The sequence below is a fragment of the Humulus lupulus genome, chromosome 6 (assembly GCF_963169125.1).
Source record: "Humulus lupulus chromosome 6, drHumLupu1.1, whole genome shotgun sequence".
Lineage (NCBI taxonomy): Eukaryota > Viridiplantae > Streptophyta > Magnoliopsida > Rosales > Cannabaceae > Humulus > Humulus lupulus.
This window is the reverse complement of record NC_084798.1, coordinates 208253706-208274317: the sequence shown is the minus strand read 5'-3', so window position 1 is coordinate 208274317 and position 20612 is coordinate 208253706. Positions and strand designations below refer to the sequence as shown.

The window sequence follows — 20612 nt, the reverse complement described above, 5'->3', positions numbered from 1 at the left end:
TTAAATAAATAAATAATTAATTAATTAATTTAGTAATTAATTAATTAATAATTAATTAAATAATTAGGAAAGATTTAAATTAATAATATGATAATTAAATGAATATTAAATAAATAAATAATTAAGTATTAATTAAATAATTAAATTTTTAGTAAATGGAAAATTAGATAATAGACAATTAATTAATTAAATAAATAAATAATTAATTTAGTAATTAATTAATTTATTTATTATTAATTAATAATTAATTAAATAATTAGGAAAGATTTAAATTAATAATATGATAAATAAATAATTAAATGAATATTAAATAAATAAATAATTAAGTATTAATTAAATAATTAATTTTTTAGTAAATGGAAAATTAGATAATAGACAATTAATTAATTAAATAAATAAATAATTAATTAAGTATAAATTCAATAATTAGTAAACATTAGATAATAATAATTTATTTAAATAAAGGAAAAATTAGATAATAATTAACTAATTAATTAAATAAAAAGTAAACATTTAAATTAATAATATTATTAATAATTTGATAAATAAATATTAATTAAATAATTAATTATTTAGTAAACTTTAGATAATAATAAATAAATAAATAAATAATATTAGGATATATTAGATAAAATAGCATAAAGTATGATGACAAAACATAAAATAGCATAAAATTATTAAATGTGTTATAATATAATATAAAATTATTAAATGTTTTATAATTTAATATAACAATTATATTATAAAAGCATTATAAAGTAGTATAAAACTATTAAATATTTTATAATATAATATAACAATTATATTATAAAAGCATTATAAAGTAACATAAAACTATTAAATGTTTTATAATTTAATATAACAATTATAATTGTTTATATTATAAAACATTTTAAAGTAGTTTAAAACTATTAAATGTTTATAATAGACTATTATAAACATTTTATAACACTTTAAAATATAAGACTATTCACATATCGTAAACTTATATACTTTTATAACACTTTAGATGGCGATTGACAAGACTTGGACGACATTGAGAAATCGTGCTTGTCGAGAATATTGGAACGGTCTATAAGCTTTTTTGACGATGGCGTCGGAATATAAGGATTCCTCTGGTAGAATTAGGTGTCCGTGTGTTAGATGCAAAAACAATAGGCTTGAAACTTTACCTATGGTGAAAGCACACGTATTCGATTGGGGTTTTCATCGAGGTTACGAGAAGTGGATATATCACGGTGAAACAGAAGCAGATGTTGCCAATGTGGTGGACGCCAACGATGATGATGTTGATGAGATGATTCCGATGGTCGAAGACTTCCTTCTACCTACAACCGAAGAAGTTGAAAATAATCCTGCGGCGGGACAATTTTATGACGATCTGTTTGACGAGATAGAGGCTGAGTTATATCCTGGTTGTAATTGGATATCTTCTCTTAACTTTTTAGCAAAATTATTGCATTTGAAAGTTAGAGGCAAGATTCCGAATAAAATCTTCGATGAATTACTGAAATTACTAAAGCTTGCATTTTCGAAGGGAAATAAAATTCCATCAACCTACTACGAGGCTAAAAATAGATTACAGAAATTAGGGTTAGGGTACGAGTCAATTCATGTATGTGAACATGACTGTTGTTTGTTTTACAAAGAGCATTCAACTAAAGAGACTTGTCCAATTTGCGGAAGTAGTAGATGGATTTCTCCTGAAAAAACTGATGGGAAAAAGGTACCACATAAGGTGATGCGTTACTTTCCATTGACTCCTCGATTAAAAAGACTGTACAGTTCAAGACTTACAGCGAAGCAAATGTTATGGCACTATACTGGGAAATCAAAAGACGATGGGATAATGAGACACCCAGTGGATGGGTTAGCGTGGAAGGATTTCGATGCTAAACATCCTGATTTTGCTAGTGAACCTCGGAATGTTCGTTTAGGTTTAGCTGCAGATGGTTTCAATCCGTTTGGCAACATGAGTCAAGCATATAGTATGTGGCCTGTGGTGTTGGCTAACTACAATCTTCCACCTTGGATGTGTATGAAAGATAATAATTTCATATTATCCATTCTTATTCCTGGACCAAAATCACCGGGAAAGGACATGGATATATTCTTGAGACCATTGGTGGATGAGTTAAAGGAGTTGTGGGTTAATGGTGTCGATACAAGAGACAGTATAACCAACACTATGTTCAAGTTGCGTGCAGCCTTATTGTGGACAGTTAACGATTTTCCTGCTCGTAGCTATTTATCTGGATGGAGTGGTCAGGGATACAAAGCTTGTCCGACGTGTAATGAAGACACAACTTCTGTTCGAGTAATCGGTAAGACATCCTACATTGGTCACAGAAGATTCCTTCCAAGTAACCATTTTTACGAGAAGAGACACTCAGTTTGACGGACAAATCGAGAGAAGACGTCCACCAAGACGTTTTACTTGTGACGAAATATTAGAACAAGTAAACAAACTTGTACCATAAGTTCCTGGAAAACACGAGATGTTTGGAGGTGTCAAACGTAGGCGTATTGCAGAAGATCAAAATTGGAGGAAGAAAAGCATATTTTATGAGCTTGATTATTGGTCTTCGAACACTTTAAAACACAACATTGATGTCATGCATGTGGAGAAGAATGTGTGTGATAGTTTGTTAGGCACTATCTTGGATAATGATAAATCCAAGGACACCACTAATGCAAGACATGATTTGAAAAAGTTTGGAGTAAGGGAATCGTTGTGGATATATGAAGATGACAGCGGAAAGTTAATGAAGCCTCATGCCCCTTATGTTCTCACATCTGATCAAAGAATGCAGTTTTGTAAATTGATTCGAGATGTGAAATTTCCAGATAATTTTTGTTCCAATTTAAAGAAGAAAGTAAATGCTGGTTTAACAAATATCAGCAGTTTAAAGTCCCACGACAGTCATGTAATAATGCAACGATTACTATCAGTGGGTGTTCGCAAGTTTCTTTCAAAGAGTATATCGACTACCATTTCTGAGTTATGTAACTTCTTCAGGCAAATTTGTGCAAGAACTATAAAGGTTAGCGATATGGAGGAAGCACAAAAAGATCTTATTCTAATATTATGTAAAATGGAACTCATATTTCCTCTAGCCTTTTTTGATATAATGGTGCATTTGATTTTACATTTGCCTGAAGAAGCAATTCTGGGTGGACCGGTATTTATGCGTTGGATGTATCCTTTTGAAAGATACATGAAAAAATTAAAGAATTACGTTGGAAATAAAGCTCGTCCTGAAGGGTCGATAGCCGAGGGTTATGTTGCAAATGAGGCTTTGACATTTTGTTCGATGTATTTCAAAGGTGTTGAAACAAGATTTAATCGTCTTGATCGCAATGAAGATGAGGTGACACCAAGAAATCTTTTTGTATTTCAATTGCAATGTCGACCTATAACAAAAGAAACTCTAAAGCCTCTTGATTGTGCGACTCGTGAACAAGCAGAGTGGTACATATACAACAATTCACCTGAAATTCAGAAATATTTGAAGTAAGTTTCTTCCCAAAAGTTGCTTTTATTTCATTGAAAATACTTTCAACTAATTCAAAATTTTTGTTCTTATTTATAGTGAACACTTAGAAGAAATCAAACACAAATATCAGGATGGAGATCATAACATTTTACATAAGAAATATTTTCAGCGATGGTTTCACAAGAAGGTGAAAAAAAAAACCTACCCTATATTCTTTCATCATTTTAAGTATTTTTTTCAATTCTATAATAATTTTATTCATTCTTTTAGATATACGACTTACAAAAGCTTGGATCGTTAGATAATGGTGACGAGTTGCTAGCTTTAGCATCTGGATCAGATCATTTAGGAGCTTATTACGAAGGTTGTATAGTGAATGGTGTTCGATTTATGTCAACCAAACGAGATTTAAAGAGGAGCACTCAAAACAGTGGAGTATTTGTTGCTGGAACAGAAGATTTTAACTATTATGGAATACTTGAAGAAGTATTAAAGTTAACATTTACTGGCACATATTCTGTGACATTGTTCAAGTGTAAGTGGTTTAATACAGATCCAAGAAGGAAGAAAATAATTATAGAGAATAATATTACTAGTATAAACACTAGCGGGGAATGGTACAAGGATGACCCATATATACTTGCAAATCAAGCGAAGCAAGTATTTTATCTCGATGATTTACTTAGAGGAAATCAGTGGAAAGTTGTTGAGGGTGTAAACCATCGACAAATTTGGGACGTCGAGAACTGTGAAGCTAATTCAGACATTGATGTGGTACATGATATTAGCTCATCAAATTTTGTGTTGACTATGGATCTCGGCGAGTTGGTTATGCTACCTACTCAAAATTCGATTGACATTAGTACAGTACAAAATTTAAATGTTAGTCAAGAGGATCACGAGTTAGGCGATGAAGAAGCAGATGAAGAAGATGATTTATTAATTGATTTTTGTGAAGATGATGTTAATGCTAATTTAGTTAATGATGGAAGCGATAGTGATTATTTGTTTTATGTAATGATTACCTTTGTAACAAACACAAAAATTTGAATTTGATTTCTATTTTCCAATTTATGTTGATATTGATTTTGTTTAATGTTATTTCATTACTTAATTAAATTTGATGATATTAAATCTTAAATTTGATTTCTATTCTTATTATTAAATCTTAAATATTTATGAATACAAGAGACATGTCAGCTGATATAGTATCCCATCACGGTGGAGATGGTGGTGGTCAAGACCCCACAGATCCTAGCAGGATACCCTCAACTTGCGAGTCAGGTTAATATCTAAATTTTAGTTATGTGATATATTATAATCGCAATATGTTTAAATGTTTAAGATTTACTAATATTTTTATTTTTATGTATTAAACAAATTAATAGATCGTCCTGCAAGAAGGAGGGGACGTGGCCCTGCCAGTAATGTTAATATTGAAAAACGAAGGCGGGATGCTGGCAAACCACTTGAATTGCAACTTGATCCGGCGACAGACAAAGTGGTTGGTACTGAGCACCAAGCTTTTGTTCGTCAATTGAGTACTGAAGTTACATTACTATTGCCGGGACATTATTTAGATTTTAAAGATGTTCCTCAGCAATATAAAGACCAGGTCGTTGAAAAGATGAAGGTAAAAAAAAATATATAATTTTTTTATATTATACATTTTAGTCTATAAAAATTTAAACTACCAATTTTTTTTTAGTATTACTATAATATCGATGGGCATCTAGAACCTGAAAGAGTTATGGGCACTCTGTATACGGAGATGCGCAAAAGATATTCAGAGAGAAAGAATATTAGGCATTCTCATTTCCAAAAATATTATTCTGGAAATCCGAATGATTTGGATAGTGCTCTCAATGCTATTCCTGACTTGTGCTCGAAGGAGAGCTGGAAAGAAATCGTCGATTTGTTTCTGAGCCCAAAGTTTGTAGCGCGATCCACGCAGAACAAGAAAAATAGAAAGGAAATGAAGTATTTGTCGACGCAAGGCTCTAAATCAATGGCAGCGATCCGTAACGAATATGTAAGTAAAATACTTAACTTTATTTGATATTATTATATTATTAATTAAACTAACACTATTATTTTGTAGGATGAACCTGATGATCATGCTATTGATGCTTGGAGAGATACTCATATAAAAAAATCTACGAAGACTTGGGTTAGCGAAACTTGCAAAGAACTACATGTAAGTTAAAGTTTTTTCTTTCTTTATTGATCTTAAATTATAGTAATATTGCTTTTTTAACATTTTCTTTTGGCAGGAACAAATGACCCAAGAGATGGAGAGGCAAAATATTCAAAGTAGTCAGTCAGGTTCGGAATCTGCTTCTAGTGAAGGTTCTACTGCTAAATCAATACAGTATCAGGTTATGGATAAAGTCCTTGGCTCGAGGTCTGATTATCAAATAGGAGTGGGATACAGGCCTAGAGGCAAATGGAAGAAATCAGCATCTAGCTCCACAAGTCAAAGTTCAAGCCAAACTCAGTCACAAGTTCCTACTAATGTGACTCCAGAGATGATGGGAGTTTTGGCTGAGATGTGGGTTAAGATGCGTGATAAGGTCGAGTCAGGAAATTTGCAGACTGATTCTTCCCTCCATGACCCACGCTATGAAAGTTTATTGCAGCAGTTCTTACCTTCTCAACAACAAGGTAGTACATCTAATCAAAGCCCGGGGACGTCGTCGATGCCACAACAACCACAACAAAATTCTCCAAACATATCTGGTGGTTCCTCTCAGTCGCCACTTTTTAATTATATGTTTGGACTTTCTTCCCAGTTTCCTCAGACACAACCTATGGGAAGTCAGTTTGGAGGATTACCGCAGCAGCAGCAACAACAACAACAACCTATGTATGGTCAATTTGGGCCGTTCATGCAGCAGCAGCCGGTATATCCTCATTATGGAGGATCGACACAGCAGCCTGTTTATAATTAGCAGTACTACACTTCTCCGAATCAACAACAGCAGCAGTCTCCTTTGATTCGCCCACAGCCTCGGCCATATTATCCTTCGCCACCAGCACCACAGTCTCATGAAGGTTTGAGTCGAAGCACAAATGTTGAAGATTTTCTAAATGAAACTTTTGATGAAGACAATAATAATTAGTTTAGGTTTTATTATTTATTATTAAATTTAAGTGTATGTTTTTTTTTATTTTGAAAAGATAATTTTAGTATTTTAAAGTTGTATTTTTAATTTGGATATTAATTTAAATAATATTGATTTTATTTCTAATTTTTTTTAATTATAAATTTAGTTATTTAATATTAATTATACTATAATTTATAAAAATTAATTATTTTTTAAAAATATATTTTACAATTACCGGCGGAAACCGCCGGTAATAATGTGTCAGACGTGAATTCTGACCAAATTATTGCCGGCGGGATCCGCTGGTAATTATCTGCCGGTAATAATATTATTACCGGCGGGAGGCTAATTCCGCCGGTAAAAACGGCTTTTACCAACCGGTTTTTACCGATGGATTTTTGCCGGCGGAGACCGCTGGTAAAAGTATTACCGGCGGTTTTCCTGACTATTGCCGGCGGTTTTCTCCGCCGGTAATAGCTTGTTTTCCTGTAGTGACACCTTATCATAATAATAAATGTAATTTCAAATTTGTATTATTATAATAATTTATTTTTGAAGAGATATATAATTTATTGATATTTTGAAAATTTTTAATAATTTTCATTTAAAAAAATATTCTCAATGAAATAAAATGAAACAACTTCATAACAAACTTAATAAATTGATGGACAATTCATAACTACCAATACCAAATTGATGGAGAAAACACTGTCATAAAAAAATAGTTTATTCATATTATTTATGTTTTTTTTTTAAAACATAAATAGTTTTATAAAAATATATGTTAACAACATATATAAATTATAATAATAAACATTATTTTCCCTCACTTTTTGTTATACTTTTCTAATTTATGGCTATTAATTAATCAACAAAAAAACTATCTATTTTCTCTTTTTTATTTTAATAAATATTATAATATATGTTAATTAAAAATATCTAAATATATAATAATAATACTAATCTATCTATTTTTATTTTTAATATTTTGATAAAACACGTGGTTCAAATATAAGCTATCTATTTATTCATATTTTAAATATTTTAACAAAACATGAGATCTGCAAGTTAATTTTAAAAATAAAAGGGTCCAAGCAGATAATCGACTAAAATACAAGGTTCAAAATGGCAAGAACCCTTACATAAAATATAAGTTATATAAATTTATATAATTTTCTTTTTACAAAGAATTTTTTACTTTTTGAATAAATACATGGTCCAAAAGTTAATTTTTAAAAATAAAGTATCAAAATGAGTAATCGTCCAATATATAGTGTTTAAATAATCGACATTTCTATTCATATTCTTAACATTTTGATAAAATACGAAGTCTAAATGTAAATTTAAAAAAAATGATCCAAATGAGTAATCAGTCAAAATAATTCTTATTATTCAGAATTTTTTAAAAACATATAAGAGATTTGCTATACAATAAACAACATCATTAAAAAAACTATAGCCAAAACATCCTCTACGAGTAGGATAAATTAAATATCTACTATACAATCTCCAAAAAATAAAAATATATATTTTTTAATTATTTTGAAAGTTTGCGCGAAAAGCCATTTTGTTTTCTAATTATATTAATAATAATTATGATTAAATATTAATTTTTAAATTTAATAAGTTTAGTTGTGTTCTCCGGGGTGTCACCAAATGCATCTCTCATTCATAGTCCACACTTTTTTGGTGGAATTATTCCGAAAAATTAAAAAAAAAAAAAGAACGTATAAGTTATAGTATAAAAATATCATCTGTTGCAGTTATACTATTACAAATATATCGTTATAATAAGTCTCTTTTCTTGTAGTGATTTCTTAATATGTATTGATTGTGTTCTTCATCTACTCACATTCTTTTTTCCTTTCGAGTATAACTTTATATAGTGTAATATATATTAATCACAATCTTGATCACATACTCCACCAACCCCTTAACCATAATGAACACAAGTAATTAGAAGAATTATAAAATATTTTAATAATAATGAGGGAATGTGATGACAGCCCTAATTAATAATATAATATAAAAAAATAGTTATCTTCATATCTATTAATTAAGAGGTTGTTGAATGTCATTTTCACAATTTTTATATTAACTTAAGGATTAATTACATCTTAAACGTGATTTAAAAATTATTTACTAAAATCACCTATAAATAATTATTTACACATATATGGTAATCTATACCATAAAACAAGTTTTATTATTTTTATTTTTTTCTCTTTCTTCAAATCTATCTAATTATCTTTTATTTTTCTTCTCTGAAATTAAAAATTAAAATTCTAGCTACACCATTTGGATTCAAGGATAGTACCATCGCAATCCACTTTTCAAGGTGATTATTTTGATATGTGGAAAACATATACTTTTTCGCCATCACCGAAAAAGATGACAAGAATTAAAAGTAACATTTTAGTTTTTTTTTTAATATTTGGTTAACCAAAAATTACTTTTCTGTTTTGTTGTATTTAAAAAGTGACTATTAGTTACTTTTTAATTTGGTCAAACAAAAATTCATAATAAAAACCAAAATGTGTATTTTTTTTTAATATAATACGAAAGTAACTTCTAAGTTTTTTTTGTTTGATTAACAAAATAAACACTATTATTTACATGTAAAATATATTAGTGACTAAAAAGTGAATTAAATTTATTTATTAATAGTATACTAAAAATAACATTTGATGATAAGCTATAAAATAATTTGTTATATTTTATTATAACTTATTAGTTCCTAAAACAAGTTTGAAGATAACGTAAAAGTATCTTAAATAATAAGACACTATAATATAACTTAAAAAAAACAAATCAGATAAAAAAAATTTCAACAAATAAATTTTGGAAGCAACCAAAATCTTTATAAAGTAATATGCTCTAAAAATAAATATTTTTGTGAAAAAGTAAGTAACTTATTACCATTATAAGTAACCAAATTGTTACTTTTGAAAACCCAAAAAAATAAAAAAATTTCAGATTTCAAGAATGCTTCTAGATCAGATATATCATTTTTTAATTTCGGTATCTTTTGATGATGTGACAAATCATTTTTGTAAATAAAATTTTATAGGTGATTTTTATAATTAGTTTATGCTATATGTATATAATTGTAAATATCCCTTAATTTAATTTAATTGATCCATTTTGTCGCCAAATTTCTTTAATGAGGATATTATTATTATTGTATATAATATATGGAAGTGCCTCACCCAAATAATTAAACGAGAACCATAACTTTTGTGAATTTAAATTCTAACGGTTATATAAATATAAATTAAAGATTTTTAGTCAAAAAGTGAACCTTATAATGGAAAGACCAAAAGTAAAGCAATTTGGCTTTAAGCAAATATATAAGAGTTAATTGTCTTATTTAAGGAGATTATAATTATTATTTTTATAAGATTTATATTTTTTTAGATTGTGTTTTGTCTCATTATTTATTTGGACTCTGAATTTTGATAAATTTTTTTTAGACCATGTGTTTTGTAAAATGGTTCAAATAAACCTCTAAACCCAATTTTGTTGAATGATAAATTGAATATAACAACACAGTTGTTAGGTAAAATGATTTTGTTTTTATTTTAAATTATTAATTTGGTGAATTATTTGTAATTTTAGTTCAAAATTTTTTGACCAAAATCGAGTTTAGGATTATATTTGAATTATTTTATAAAACACAGAGTCTAAAAAATCATTTATTAAAATACATATCCAAATAGTTAATTTGACAAAATACAGGATCCAAAAAAGTATAAACTATTTTTTATATTTTTTTTAGTACCTCGTTCCACTAATTATTTTTAACCATTAGAGGTCATTTGTCCAACCATTTAGAAAAGCATGTGAGATTTATGATTAAATTAATGAACTTACTTTTAAGTATAATAGTGGCAAAGCACATACTAGGTATGTGCGGCCATTTTTTTTTCTTCATTTTTTAAAATTTAAAATAAATAACATAATTTCCAAATTAATTTCAAATAAATAAAATTCATTTATATACATATATAATCCACTAATTTTAGTGCAAATATTTTTTATTATGATAATATAGCTCCAATTTATTTAATAAAATTTGTATTATATTTAAATATATATTTTTTTTAAAATTATTGAAAAAAATTATTAATTAAACAATAAAATACTAATAACCTATATATTTTTTATGATATCTAAAATACTAAAAGTACCTATAGATATAGTGATTTAAAACACTCAATACTATAATGGTACCATATATATATATATGTATATATGAAAATATACTTATTTGGTATCTTATATATTTTAATGAAATGTAAAATTGGTACCTATGTCATCAATAATGATCATTGCATATCCTCTAATTTGAAAAAGTTGATAAAATGTACCATAAATTCAAATTTGGTGTACAAATTTTATTAATAGGGTAAATACTTATTTGGTACCATGTGTTATAACGAAATACTGATTTGATATTCTATGTTTTCAATAATACTCATTTGATATCTTGTAATTTGAAATCATGCATACTTTGGTACCATGTACTCAAATTTGATCAATATAACTAAATTGCGTTCAATTATATGAGTTTCAAATTCAAATTTAATTACTTAATTACATATAACTGAAATAAGTTTGATCATATTGATAAAATTTGTTGACCAAATTTGGACACATAATACCAAAGTATGTATTTCAAATTATAGGGTACTAAATTAGAATTATTGAAAATATAGGATACCAAGCCTATATTTAGATAAAACACATGATACCAAATGAGTATTTCATATAATTTGTTTTGAGGAAAATATATCGATAAGAACACATAAATATTATAATTGTGGAGAATTTTAGAGTGCACCCCTTTCCTGTTTTCAGTATTGGAATGATTTTCGATGTAATTTTTTTATGATTGTATATATTGTAGTTATTTAGAGCATCCTGTAAATTTTCAAGAAATTCTGAATAATTTTCAATATCGAAAATATAGTTCAAACATGTTATCTTACACATGCATAAGAAAAATCAGTAACGTAGGCAACAAACTATTTAAATATTACTTTTGATACTATAAATTATTCAGAATTTCTCAAAAATTTATAGAATGCTCTAAATAATTATAATATACATGATTATAAAAAAAAAAAATTTGCTGAAAATCATCATGTTATCAAAAAAACAAGAGGAAGTGTGCACTCATATTCAGGTATATATGCATTAATTAAATTATAATTTTTTTTGTTATTGTGGTAAAAGGTATATCGCATTTGTTAAATTTAAAAAAAAAATTATAAAAAGGATTCAAAAGGAATTAATGTAAAACATCATAGGAATTTCCATAAAGGGCTTATAGCCCCTTAGTAGATTGTAGGATAAACGACCATTATACTTGAAAATAGATACTATATAATAACATAAAAAAAGGATATGCATAACTATTTACTACAGCTTCTTCTAAGTTATCTCTCCCTATTTGTTAAACCAAATTAAATATAATATATATTTAAAAATATTATCCTATCTTTGTATTATTTTGGCTTTAGTGTTGTCTTTGGTGTGTTTGTTATAATATTCATTTTAATATTTTTTAAATAAAAGATAAAAAAAGTTACAATATAATTTGGTTGGATTAGGCAGCTGACCAATATGAGATTGGCTTCTAAGTTAAAATTATACTAGTCTTGTCTCTAGGCCGCCATAACAATCAACGAAAAATAATAAATAATTATGTACATATAATATAATAAAATTAGATTTTGAAAGAAACGTATCACACTATACATAACAATATTAAGGATATTTGTCATTATTATCAGTTAGCAAAAGCCACCTACCAATTCTATAATTTTCACTTAAATTAGTTAGGTATACAGTGATTTCACTTTAACAAAAAAAAAAATTAAAATTTATGTATATATATATACGTGTTTTCATTTACGACCAGAACTATATAGAAGAGATTAATGGCTAAAAAAAACTATTGTAGTAGTAGTAGCTGGGCTGTCCTTCTTTTGATGGGAAAAAAATATGTATGAAGAAAAATAATTAAGTTGGAGTGAAAAGATATATAGAAAATAATTAAAATGTGATGCCACATAATATTATTTGTTTAATATAATTTGAAAAAGAAAGAACAACAAATTATGCTATTCTCTTAAGTTACGCGTAGTGATATTATTTTTAGAAGATTTTATATAATATATATTTTTTTTGAGGTTAGAAGATTTTGTATGTTTAGGTGTTTAATCATAATAACCATGCATTATTTTTTTAATCATAATGAATAATTAATCTACATGCATGCATGCATGCATTATTATTAAAATTTAAGAATTTAGATATATATATATATATATATATATAGGTTGTAACTTGTAGAAAGCTCCAGTTCAATAAGAGGCAAAGGGGGCACGAACAAGGTCGTAATATTGTCTTTTTAATTTTGATTTAATTTAAAGTGAATGAGGTATTTTGTATTGAGATTAATAAAATATGATATAGAATAATATTCGATAAAATATATTCTATTTTGTAAAAATAATTTTTTGGACATACTCGATCGACACCAAGTTAGAAATAGTATTTTATAATAATAATGAGAAAAATATTATTTTACAAACTAACATTAAAAGAAATTTACTTTTAATTTTTTTTTGGTACCATTGAAATTATAATAATGTTGTGTATTTAAGTAAAATACACAAGAACAAAATGATATAAATATATTTTAATTTTTGAAAAAAAAAGCTCGATAAATCATGGAAAAATTACATAAAATACTAATTTTCGCTAAAAAAATTACGTTTTTATAGTCAAACATTTTTTTTCTTCAGTTTTACAGTTTCATGGAAATTTTTACAATTTTACGGTTTTGTCTTTTTTATTTTTTTGTGTTGTTTTCAAGTTATTTTTACGTTGTTTTTTGTTGATGTTTAGTTGATCCAGTGAGTTGTTTTCAAGTTATTTTTTAGTTGTTTTTCTTAAAATCTGTATTTTTGTAATTATGAAAATTTGAAAATCATATTTTTGAAAACTTAAGAGTGTATTTTAAAAAAAAAAAAATTAAAATATGTGTATTTAAGAAAACAATTCATAAATCATTGCCTTCAAATTATAAGATGGTTTGTTAGTTTGGTAGGTGCATGAAAAAGTGAATAGTTTGTTTATTAGTATAGGTGCAAAGAAAAATGGGATGAAAAGATTTGTTTGGTAAATAGAGCTATTAGATTATAAGTTTGATTTAGCCACACGAAATTCACAAATAGTGATGATGTGGTTTATTTTTAACCATTTATTTTCAAGAATTTGAAATCACAAATTGAACTATAATTTTCAATATTTGTAAATAATGAGATGCATTACATCCAATCTTTAATATAATAAAAATTAAATAAAAAATAATGTTTTACAAGATATAAATTAACATTATTTACGAATATAACATAGTAATTGAGCCAATAAAATATTTTATTATAATTATTTGAGAAATTTACACTTTTTTTATAATTTAATTACAAAATATTGTACATAATTTAATTTACATATATATATATATATTGTTAATGTGGTACTCTTGTTAGCTTTTTTTCTTTCACGGTACAGTCTCTCTCTTTCTCTCCATCTTGTTTTTTTTTTTTTTTAAGTTTCTTACATTCTCTCACTTCCCCTTAAATTCAAAAATATTTTTTGGCCATACCGCTAGTCGGTTAGGTTCAAAAGTGGTACTAGCATGACTTACTCTTCAAGATAATCATTTTAATATGTGGAAAAATATATATTCTTTCGCCGACGCCGGAGAAGATGACCAAAATAAAACGAAACTTTTTAATTTCTTTTTTATATTCTATTGACTAAAAAGTAACTAAATTTTAAACTTAAACAAAATTTAATATACTAAAATTTATATTATTATTTTATGTTTAAAAGATACTATATGATATTCTAAATAAATTTCAAGTAACTTTTTTAAAATAGATTATTTATAATATTGTTTGTTAACTTTTAAATGGAACATAAGAAAATTATTTTTGGTAACTCATTAAATTTGTTGGTCACTTTAAATTTGTGGCATACTAAAAAATTTAGTCATATATCAAAAGGTAAACAGTTGGTATCTTATATGATTTATAAAAAGTAATGAAAATGTAGCTTTTAAAAGTAACTATACAATATACTAAATTGTATCATTTTCTAATAAATTATTCGTGATAACTTTGAATTATAGGAGTAACTTTGTTATACTATATGATAACTAATTAGTTTTTAAGATAGACTTGAAAGTAACGTAAAAATATATTAATAATAAGACATGTAAATTACACGAGTGACTAAAAAAGTCTATTATAAGTTTTCATTTAAAAATTATCGTGTAGTATACTAAATTAATTTTTTTATAAACTATATAGTAACTTATTACATTATATGACAACTCATTCGTTTTTTAAATAAGTTTGAAGGTTATCAAAATATATCTTAAATAGTAAGATACCATAATATAACATAAAAATAACTAATTTATATATTAAGATGTCTACAAATGAGTTTTAGAAGTAACCAAAAGCAACTGAAATAATATGATATAAAATTAAAGCTTTTAATAAAAAAAAATGACCAATTAATATCTTATCGGTATTGTAAGCATCAAAAAATTAACTTTTACAACAATAAAAACAAAAAATTTCGGGAAAGATTTTTATTTATTATTTTTTAAAATTCGGTATGTTATGCTAACATATCAATGTTATTTGTGTAAATAATTTGGTTGAAGATATTTTCGTAAATAATTTAGATTTTATGTATATAATTATAAAATTTCCTAATTATTTTAACATAGGCGGCTCAAGAATTTTGGGGCGAAAAATCTTAGATCTTTCAAGAGAATGCTGGAAGAAGTCTTTTGACTTTTTAGGATTATGAATATGATAAATAGAATTAATAGTTTTTTAAAAATATATATAAGCTAAATATTAGATGATATTTAGAGATATGTATAAATATTTAATACATGTTTAATATATATTGAGTATATGTGAGGTATATGTTTGAGAGATTGTATTTTTATAAGAAAATAATTAATTTTTTTAAAAGAATCTATAAAGACAGAAAAAAGTTATAAAAATATATAAAAAAAATCTAAATTTAAATAGAAAATATAGTTGAAATAATTAATTAATAGATTGAGGAGAAACTAATAAAACTTTCAAATAGAAAAGAAGATGGAGCAGCCTTTCCACCTACCTAGACCATTATACCTAACAGGAAATATTATTTTAAATGTATTTTCTAATAATTTCATTATTTTTTTTCTCTCAAGTTTTTACCAACTAATAGACAATAATAGTAAAAAACAGAAACTTCAATGTTAAGATCTTATCCCTGTAAAAGTCTCAAGTATAAATATATATATATATATATATATATCTCCTAGGCCCCCACTTTACACAATGAAAGATCCAATCACTTATTGTTGCCAAAGTACTATAATATATAATAAATATTTTTTTTTTTTGGGAAATTCTACGCCAATTTAATTTAATTAGACCTTATGGATAAGGGTATTTATGTTTTCAGTATAATTTAATTTTTTATATGATAGTGTATATTGTAATTATAATAAATATTTAATTAAATTTTTGAAAAATTTAAAAATAATTTATGATGCTTAAAATAGAGTATATAAGCATACTACTAATTATTTTAAATTTTATTTTTCAGTATTATAAAAAATTTTGAATTTTTTTAAAATTAGTGAGATAACTACTGTAATTATAATATACTTCACTGATTATAATTTTTTTATATATCCAAAATATGAATGTCCCAATACCTATATCAGCTAAATTGGCATCATCATATGATTTTTGTTTTTTCAATGATGAACAGTTTTTTTGCCGACTTTAGCCTAAATAATTGATTAGCATTGTTTATTTAGTCAAACAATTAGCCAAATGGAGTGGACCCCACTATAACTTAACCTGAGCCAATTCTATCCAGTAGCTACAAAATATTAATTAATAATATTAATGCATAAAATTATATGTTATTCCAAAGTGCTTCGTACACAGATTTTATTTTGAGCTAGTTAAGTCACCACGTAACAAATAACCAAACCAGAACCCCCCTCCAAAAAAAAAACTTTTGAATGATTAATAATATATATGCCTAATTAGAATTAATGCAACACATGGATATGAGCCTATGACAATTTCTTATTTGGTTTGCTTATTTGGTGTTATTCTATTGGCTCTATGGCTGTCCTTTTCATCAATGTTGGACCATATATAGATATATATATCTTTATATATATAACATATGAATGTACATTTCCTAGATCACAAATGGGATAGCTAGGGATCCCCACAAAAGATTTCCTTTAGAGATAGGATCAAGAAAAGATGGAGAGATTTTCTTAACAATTTCTTGGATTGGGGTTGTGGGGCTAGCCAAGTTTTAATAGGGTATTTATCAAATAAATAAATAAGTCAAAACAAATTAAGCTTTTAATATGTTATTGTAGAAGAGAGAAAGTTATTATTATTATTATTATATATATATACGCGTATCAAACAAGTGTATTTATTTTCATTCATTAATGATTTGTACTAAAATTTAATTGGTGGTATGTGTTTAGTTTAGACTTCAAACGAATCTTTTAACTAATTGAGTATATATAATAATTAATATATATATATATATATATTTGAATGTACGTATTTAGAATAAGTATATGCCCCATAAAAGAAGAATGGATTTTATGCATGTCCATTTTCTTGTTGGCTTGGCCTATGCTATGAATTGTACAAAGTAATTTGTATATATATATATATAGCTTATTCTAATCTATTTTGAACTCTCAAAATAAAAATATAATTAATAATGAAGATTATTATCATTTGGGTATTAGATGTAGAATATTCCTAAAATTTGTATTCAAGTTGGCTTTATCCATGTCTTTTGTTGATAGCTCTATATGGGGTTGTGCTATATTTGAGACCCTCTAAAAAGGTATTGATGTGACCAAAAATATATGCAAGTTGAGGAAGAAAACAATTCAAAAATAAATAAATATTATAAGCTTTGTTAATAATCGTTTTAACTAGGTCAAATATGATAAATAAGAAGTTAGATAGGATTATTAATATTAGTCTCCTCAATGTCCAATTATATATAGAGCAAATATAAGGAATGATATAATCATTCAAAATTCTTAAATTAACTTCTTAACTTCATTTACGTGAAAGTTGATTGAATGCTTAGTTTCACATCTAAACTAATAAACCCAAAATAAAATTGTATTTTACACGCAACTTTATGATTAAGATATTCTAATATATTTTATCTAAAAAAAAAAAAGATATTCTAATATATTTTTTAATCTAAAATGAATAATGATAAAAACCCTATTATATTTGGAAACGAGTGTGTCATACAAAATCCTTAAAATTTCCAAGAAATATTAGTATTATTTTTTCCCCTATGAGCTACTATATTATTATTCTCTCATCTAACTTGATTAATCTCACTAAAAAAAGATTTAAAGTTAAAGAAAACAATGATGAAAATTTGTATTATTATTTGGTTGCTCATGCTTTGGGGGCAAAAGTTTGGTCGTATAGTCTAATTTTGGTCAATCACGGCACATATGAAACTCACGTGATTGGTTGACTTGTACCAACTGCAATTCACATAAAATAAAAATAAAAATAAAAGAAAAACATGTATAATTTTTTGTATCAATAAGCCAATGAAAAGTGGAAAAAACCTCACCAAACAATTCTTTCCTACTAAAGATACAAAAAAAATATATATATATATACAAAGAAAGTAATTTTAAACACTAATTAGCCAACTTTACAAGAAATAATACTAACAAATATCTTATAGAGGAAAAGCAAGTTTACATATATGGAGTTGCACCAATGTTGTCATTTTATTATTTGCCATAAATATAATGACTAGTCTATGTCTATCCACATCTTAATTTGTTGAAATTGATTGAGCTATACCTAAGTTTTGTAATTTATATTATGTGTATGGACACCTTTTTTTTTGGGTTCCTTCTAGGAAGCTGCTTCTTTGTAATCCACAACATACTTTTCTTCATTCCACTTAAATTTGTATCTGATTGAGAGTATTATACCTTAAATGATTACTTTCTTGATTGATTGTTACTTTTAATGACATGGAAGTTGGCATTATCTAAAGACATTTTAGGGATTACTCTAAAGTCTAAACTCTAGCATACTATACCTACAAATCTATCTATCTATATATATAAATATATGCATGTATCAAAAATATTTAATCGAAAATTCAATATTTAAAAATATAGCTACTATGAAACTACACTTGCTATTGAAAATTCATATATAAATATTTGTTTGTTAGGACGGGGATTCTATTCTTTTTATATATACACACACGGGAATTTTTTTATATATATACAGTTATATATATAAAAATATACAGTTATATAATTTTTTTTTTTATATATATAAAAATTTACAGATGTTCTAAACAATTATAATATACACAATTATAAAAATAAATTGCGCCAAAAACTATTTACATATCAAAAATAATAAATGGCTTTATTAGTATGGTTAAAGTGAAATGTATGTTGTAGAATTCTTATTTATATATATATATATGTCTAATCTTTTATTGCTTTTTGTCAAATGATTAAGTTAAATTCAGCCCAATACGATGTATATGATAAAAAAAAAGATAAAAGAAAAAGAAGTCTTATCCCCATGCAAGGAATTATCCAAGCAGCCAATAATAATAATATTGTTATTTGTTGTATTGGTTTTTACTTCACTTCAAGCCAAATTGACAAAAGATAGAAAGAAACTCAATGGAATGACGGCTTAAAGTGACAAAAGTAATGGATAAATTTTATCTCTAATGCTTTAAGAATTGGACCAGATTGATGCTTCATAGCATTATTTTCATTCTAGAATACATTTATGGGTAGTTCTCCCCTTAGATTTTGGATTTGAAAGCTTTTTCGGCACAATTTATTTTTATGATTGTGTACATTGTAGTTATTTAAAATATCTTGTAAATTTTCGAAAAATTTCGAGTAATTTACAGTATAGAATACAAAGTTTAAATAATTTGTTGTACGCGTGATTATTTTTCGAAAAGTTGTAGGATGCTCTAAATAACTATAATGTACACAGTTATAAAAAAAAATTCTCCAAAAATATTTCTCGAACCAAAAAAGTGCCTCTTTTTGGGTGCATCGTAAAATTCTCCTATATTTATTTATATATACAAATATATATTAGTTTGAGGAAGTACAAACTAAATTATGATACAAAATAAAATATGGGCAGATATGTCTAAAAAAACACTTAACACAAATGGGTTCTAAATAACTACAATGTACACCGTTATAAAAAAAATTCTTCCAAAAAATACTTATCGAACCAAAAAAGTGCATCTTTTTGGGTATACCGGAGAATCCTCCCATATTTATTTATATATCCATATATATATTAGTTTGAGGAGGTAAAAACTAAATTATGATGCAAAATCAAATATGGGCAGATATGTCTAAAAAAAACACTTAACACAATAATTTTTATATGTCAACATGATTATATGTCAAGAATTATTGTTCATGATAATTTGGTGATTTAAATTTTAAGATATAAGTATCAAGTCATATATATTCTTATAAATGTAATAATATTCTCACTTCTTTTATATGTGGGACTCTTTTATGCTGGTGACCATTTTGGCTGTTGGCATAATATGTATATTATTTTGTTAAGAGTTACGAAGTACATAAATCAGAGGCTTCACTTTTGCCTTTACTGTATGATGAGCGTTTTCTATTTTTAGTATTTGGAGAAATTATAATCAAATTTTTTTGTATGATGACGTGCATTATACTTATAACAAACATCTCGCAATTTTTACGGTGTCAAAATCAGAGTTCAAATAGTCTGTTTTCTACGCATATAAAAAAAAACGCATACAACTGACTATTTAGACTGATTTCGACATCTTAAATTAT

General features: G+C 25.9%; 1 protein-coding gene across 1 annotated transcript; it reads left to right on the top strand.

Annotated features, from left to right (window-relative positions):
• Positions 1 to 1090: 1090 nt before the first annotated feature.
• LOC133785921 (uncharacterized) lies at positions 1091 to 2398 on the top strand. Its single transcript, XM_062225135.1, has one exon. The coding sequence runs from the start codon at positions 1091 to 1093 to the stop codon at positions 2396 to 2398; it is 1308 nt and encodes a 435-aa protein (XP_062081119.1).
• Positions 2399 to 20612: the final 18214 nt, after the last annotated feature.

Excerpts from the sequence above, each read along its gene's own strand:
- LOC133785921 (XM_062225135.1), top strand. The coding sequence starts at position 1,091 with ATGGCGTCGGAATATAAGGATTCCTCTGGTAGAATTAGGTGTCCGTGT.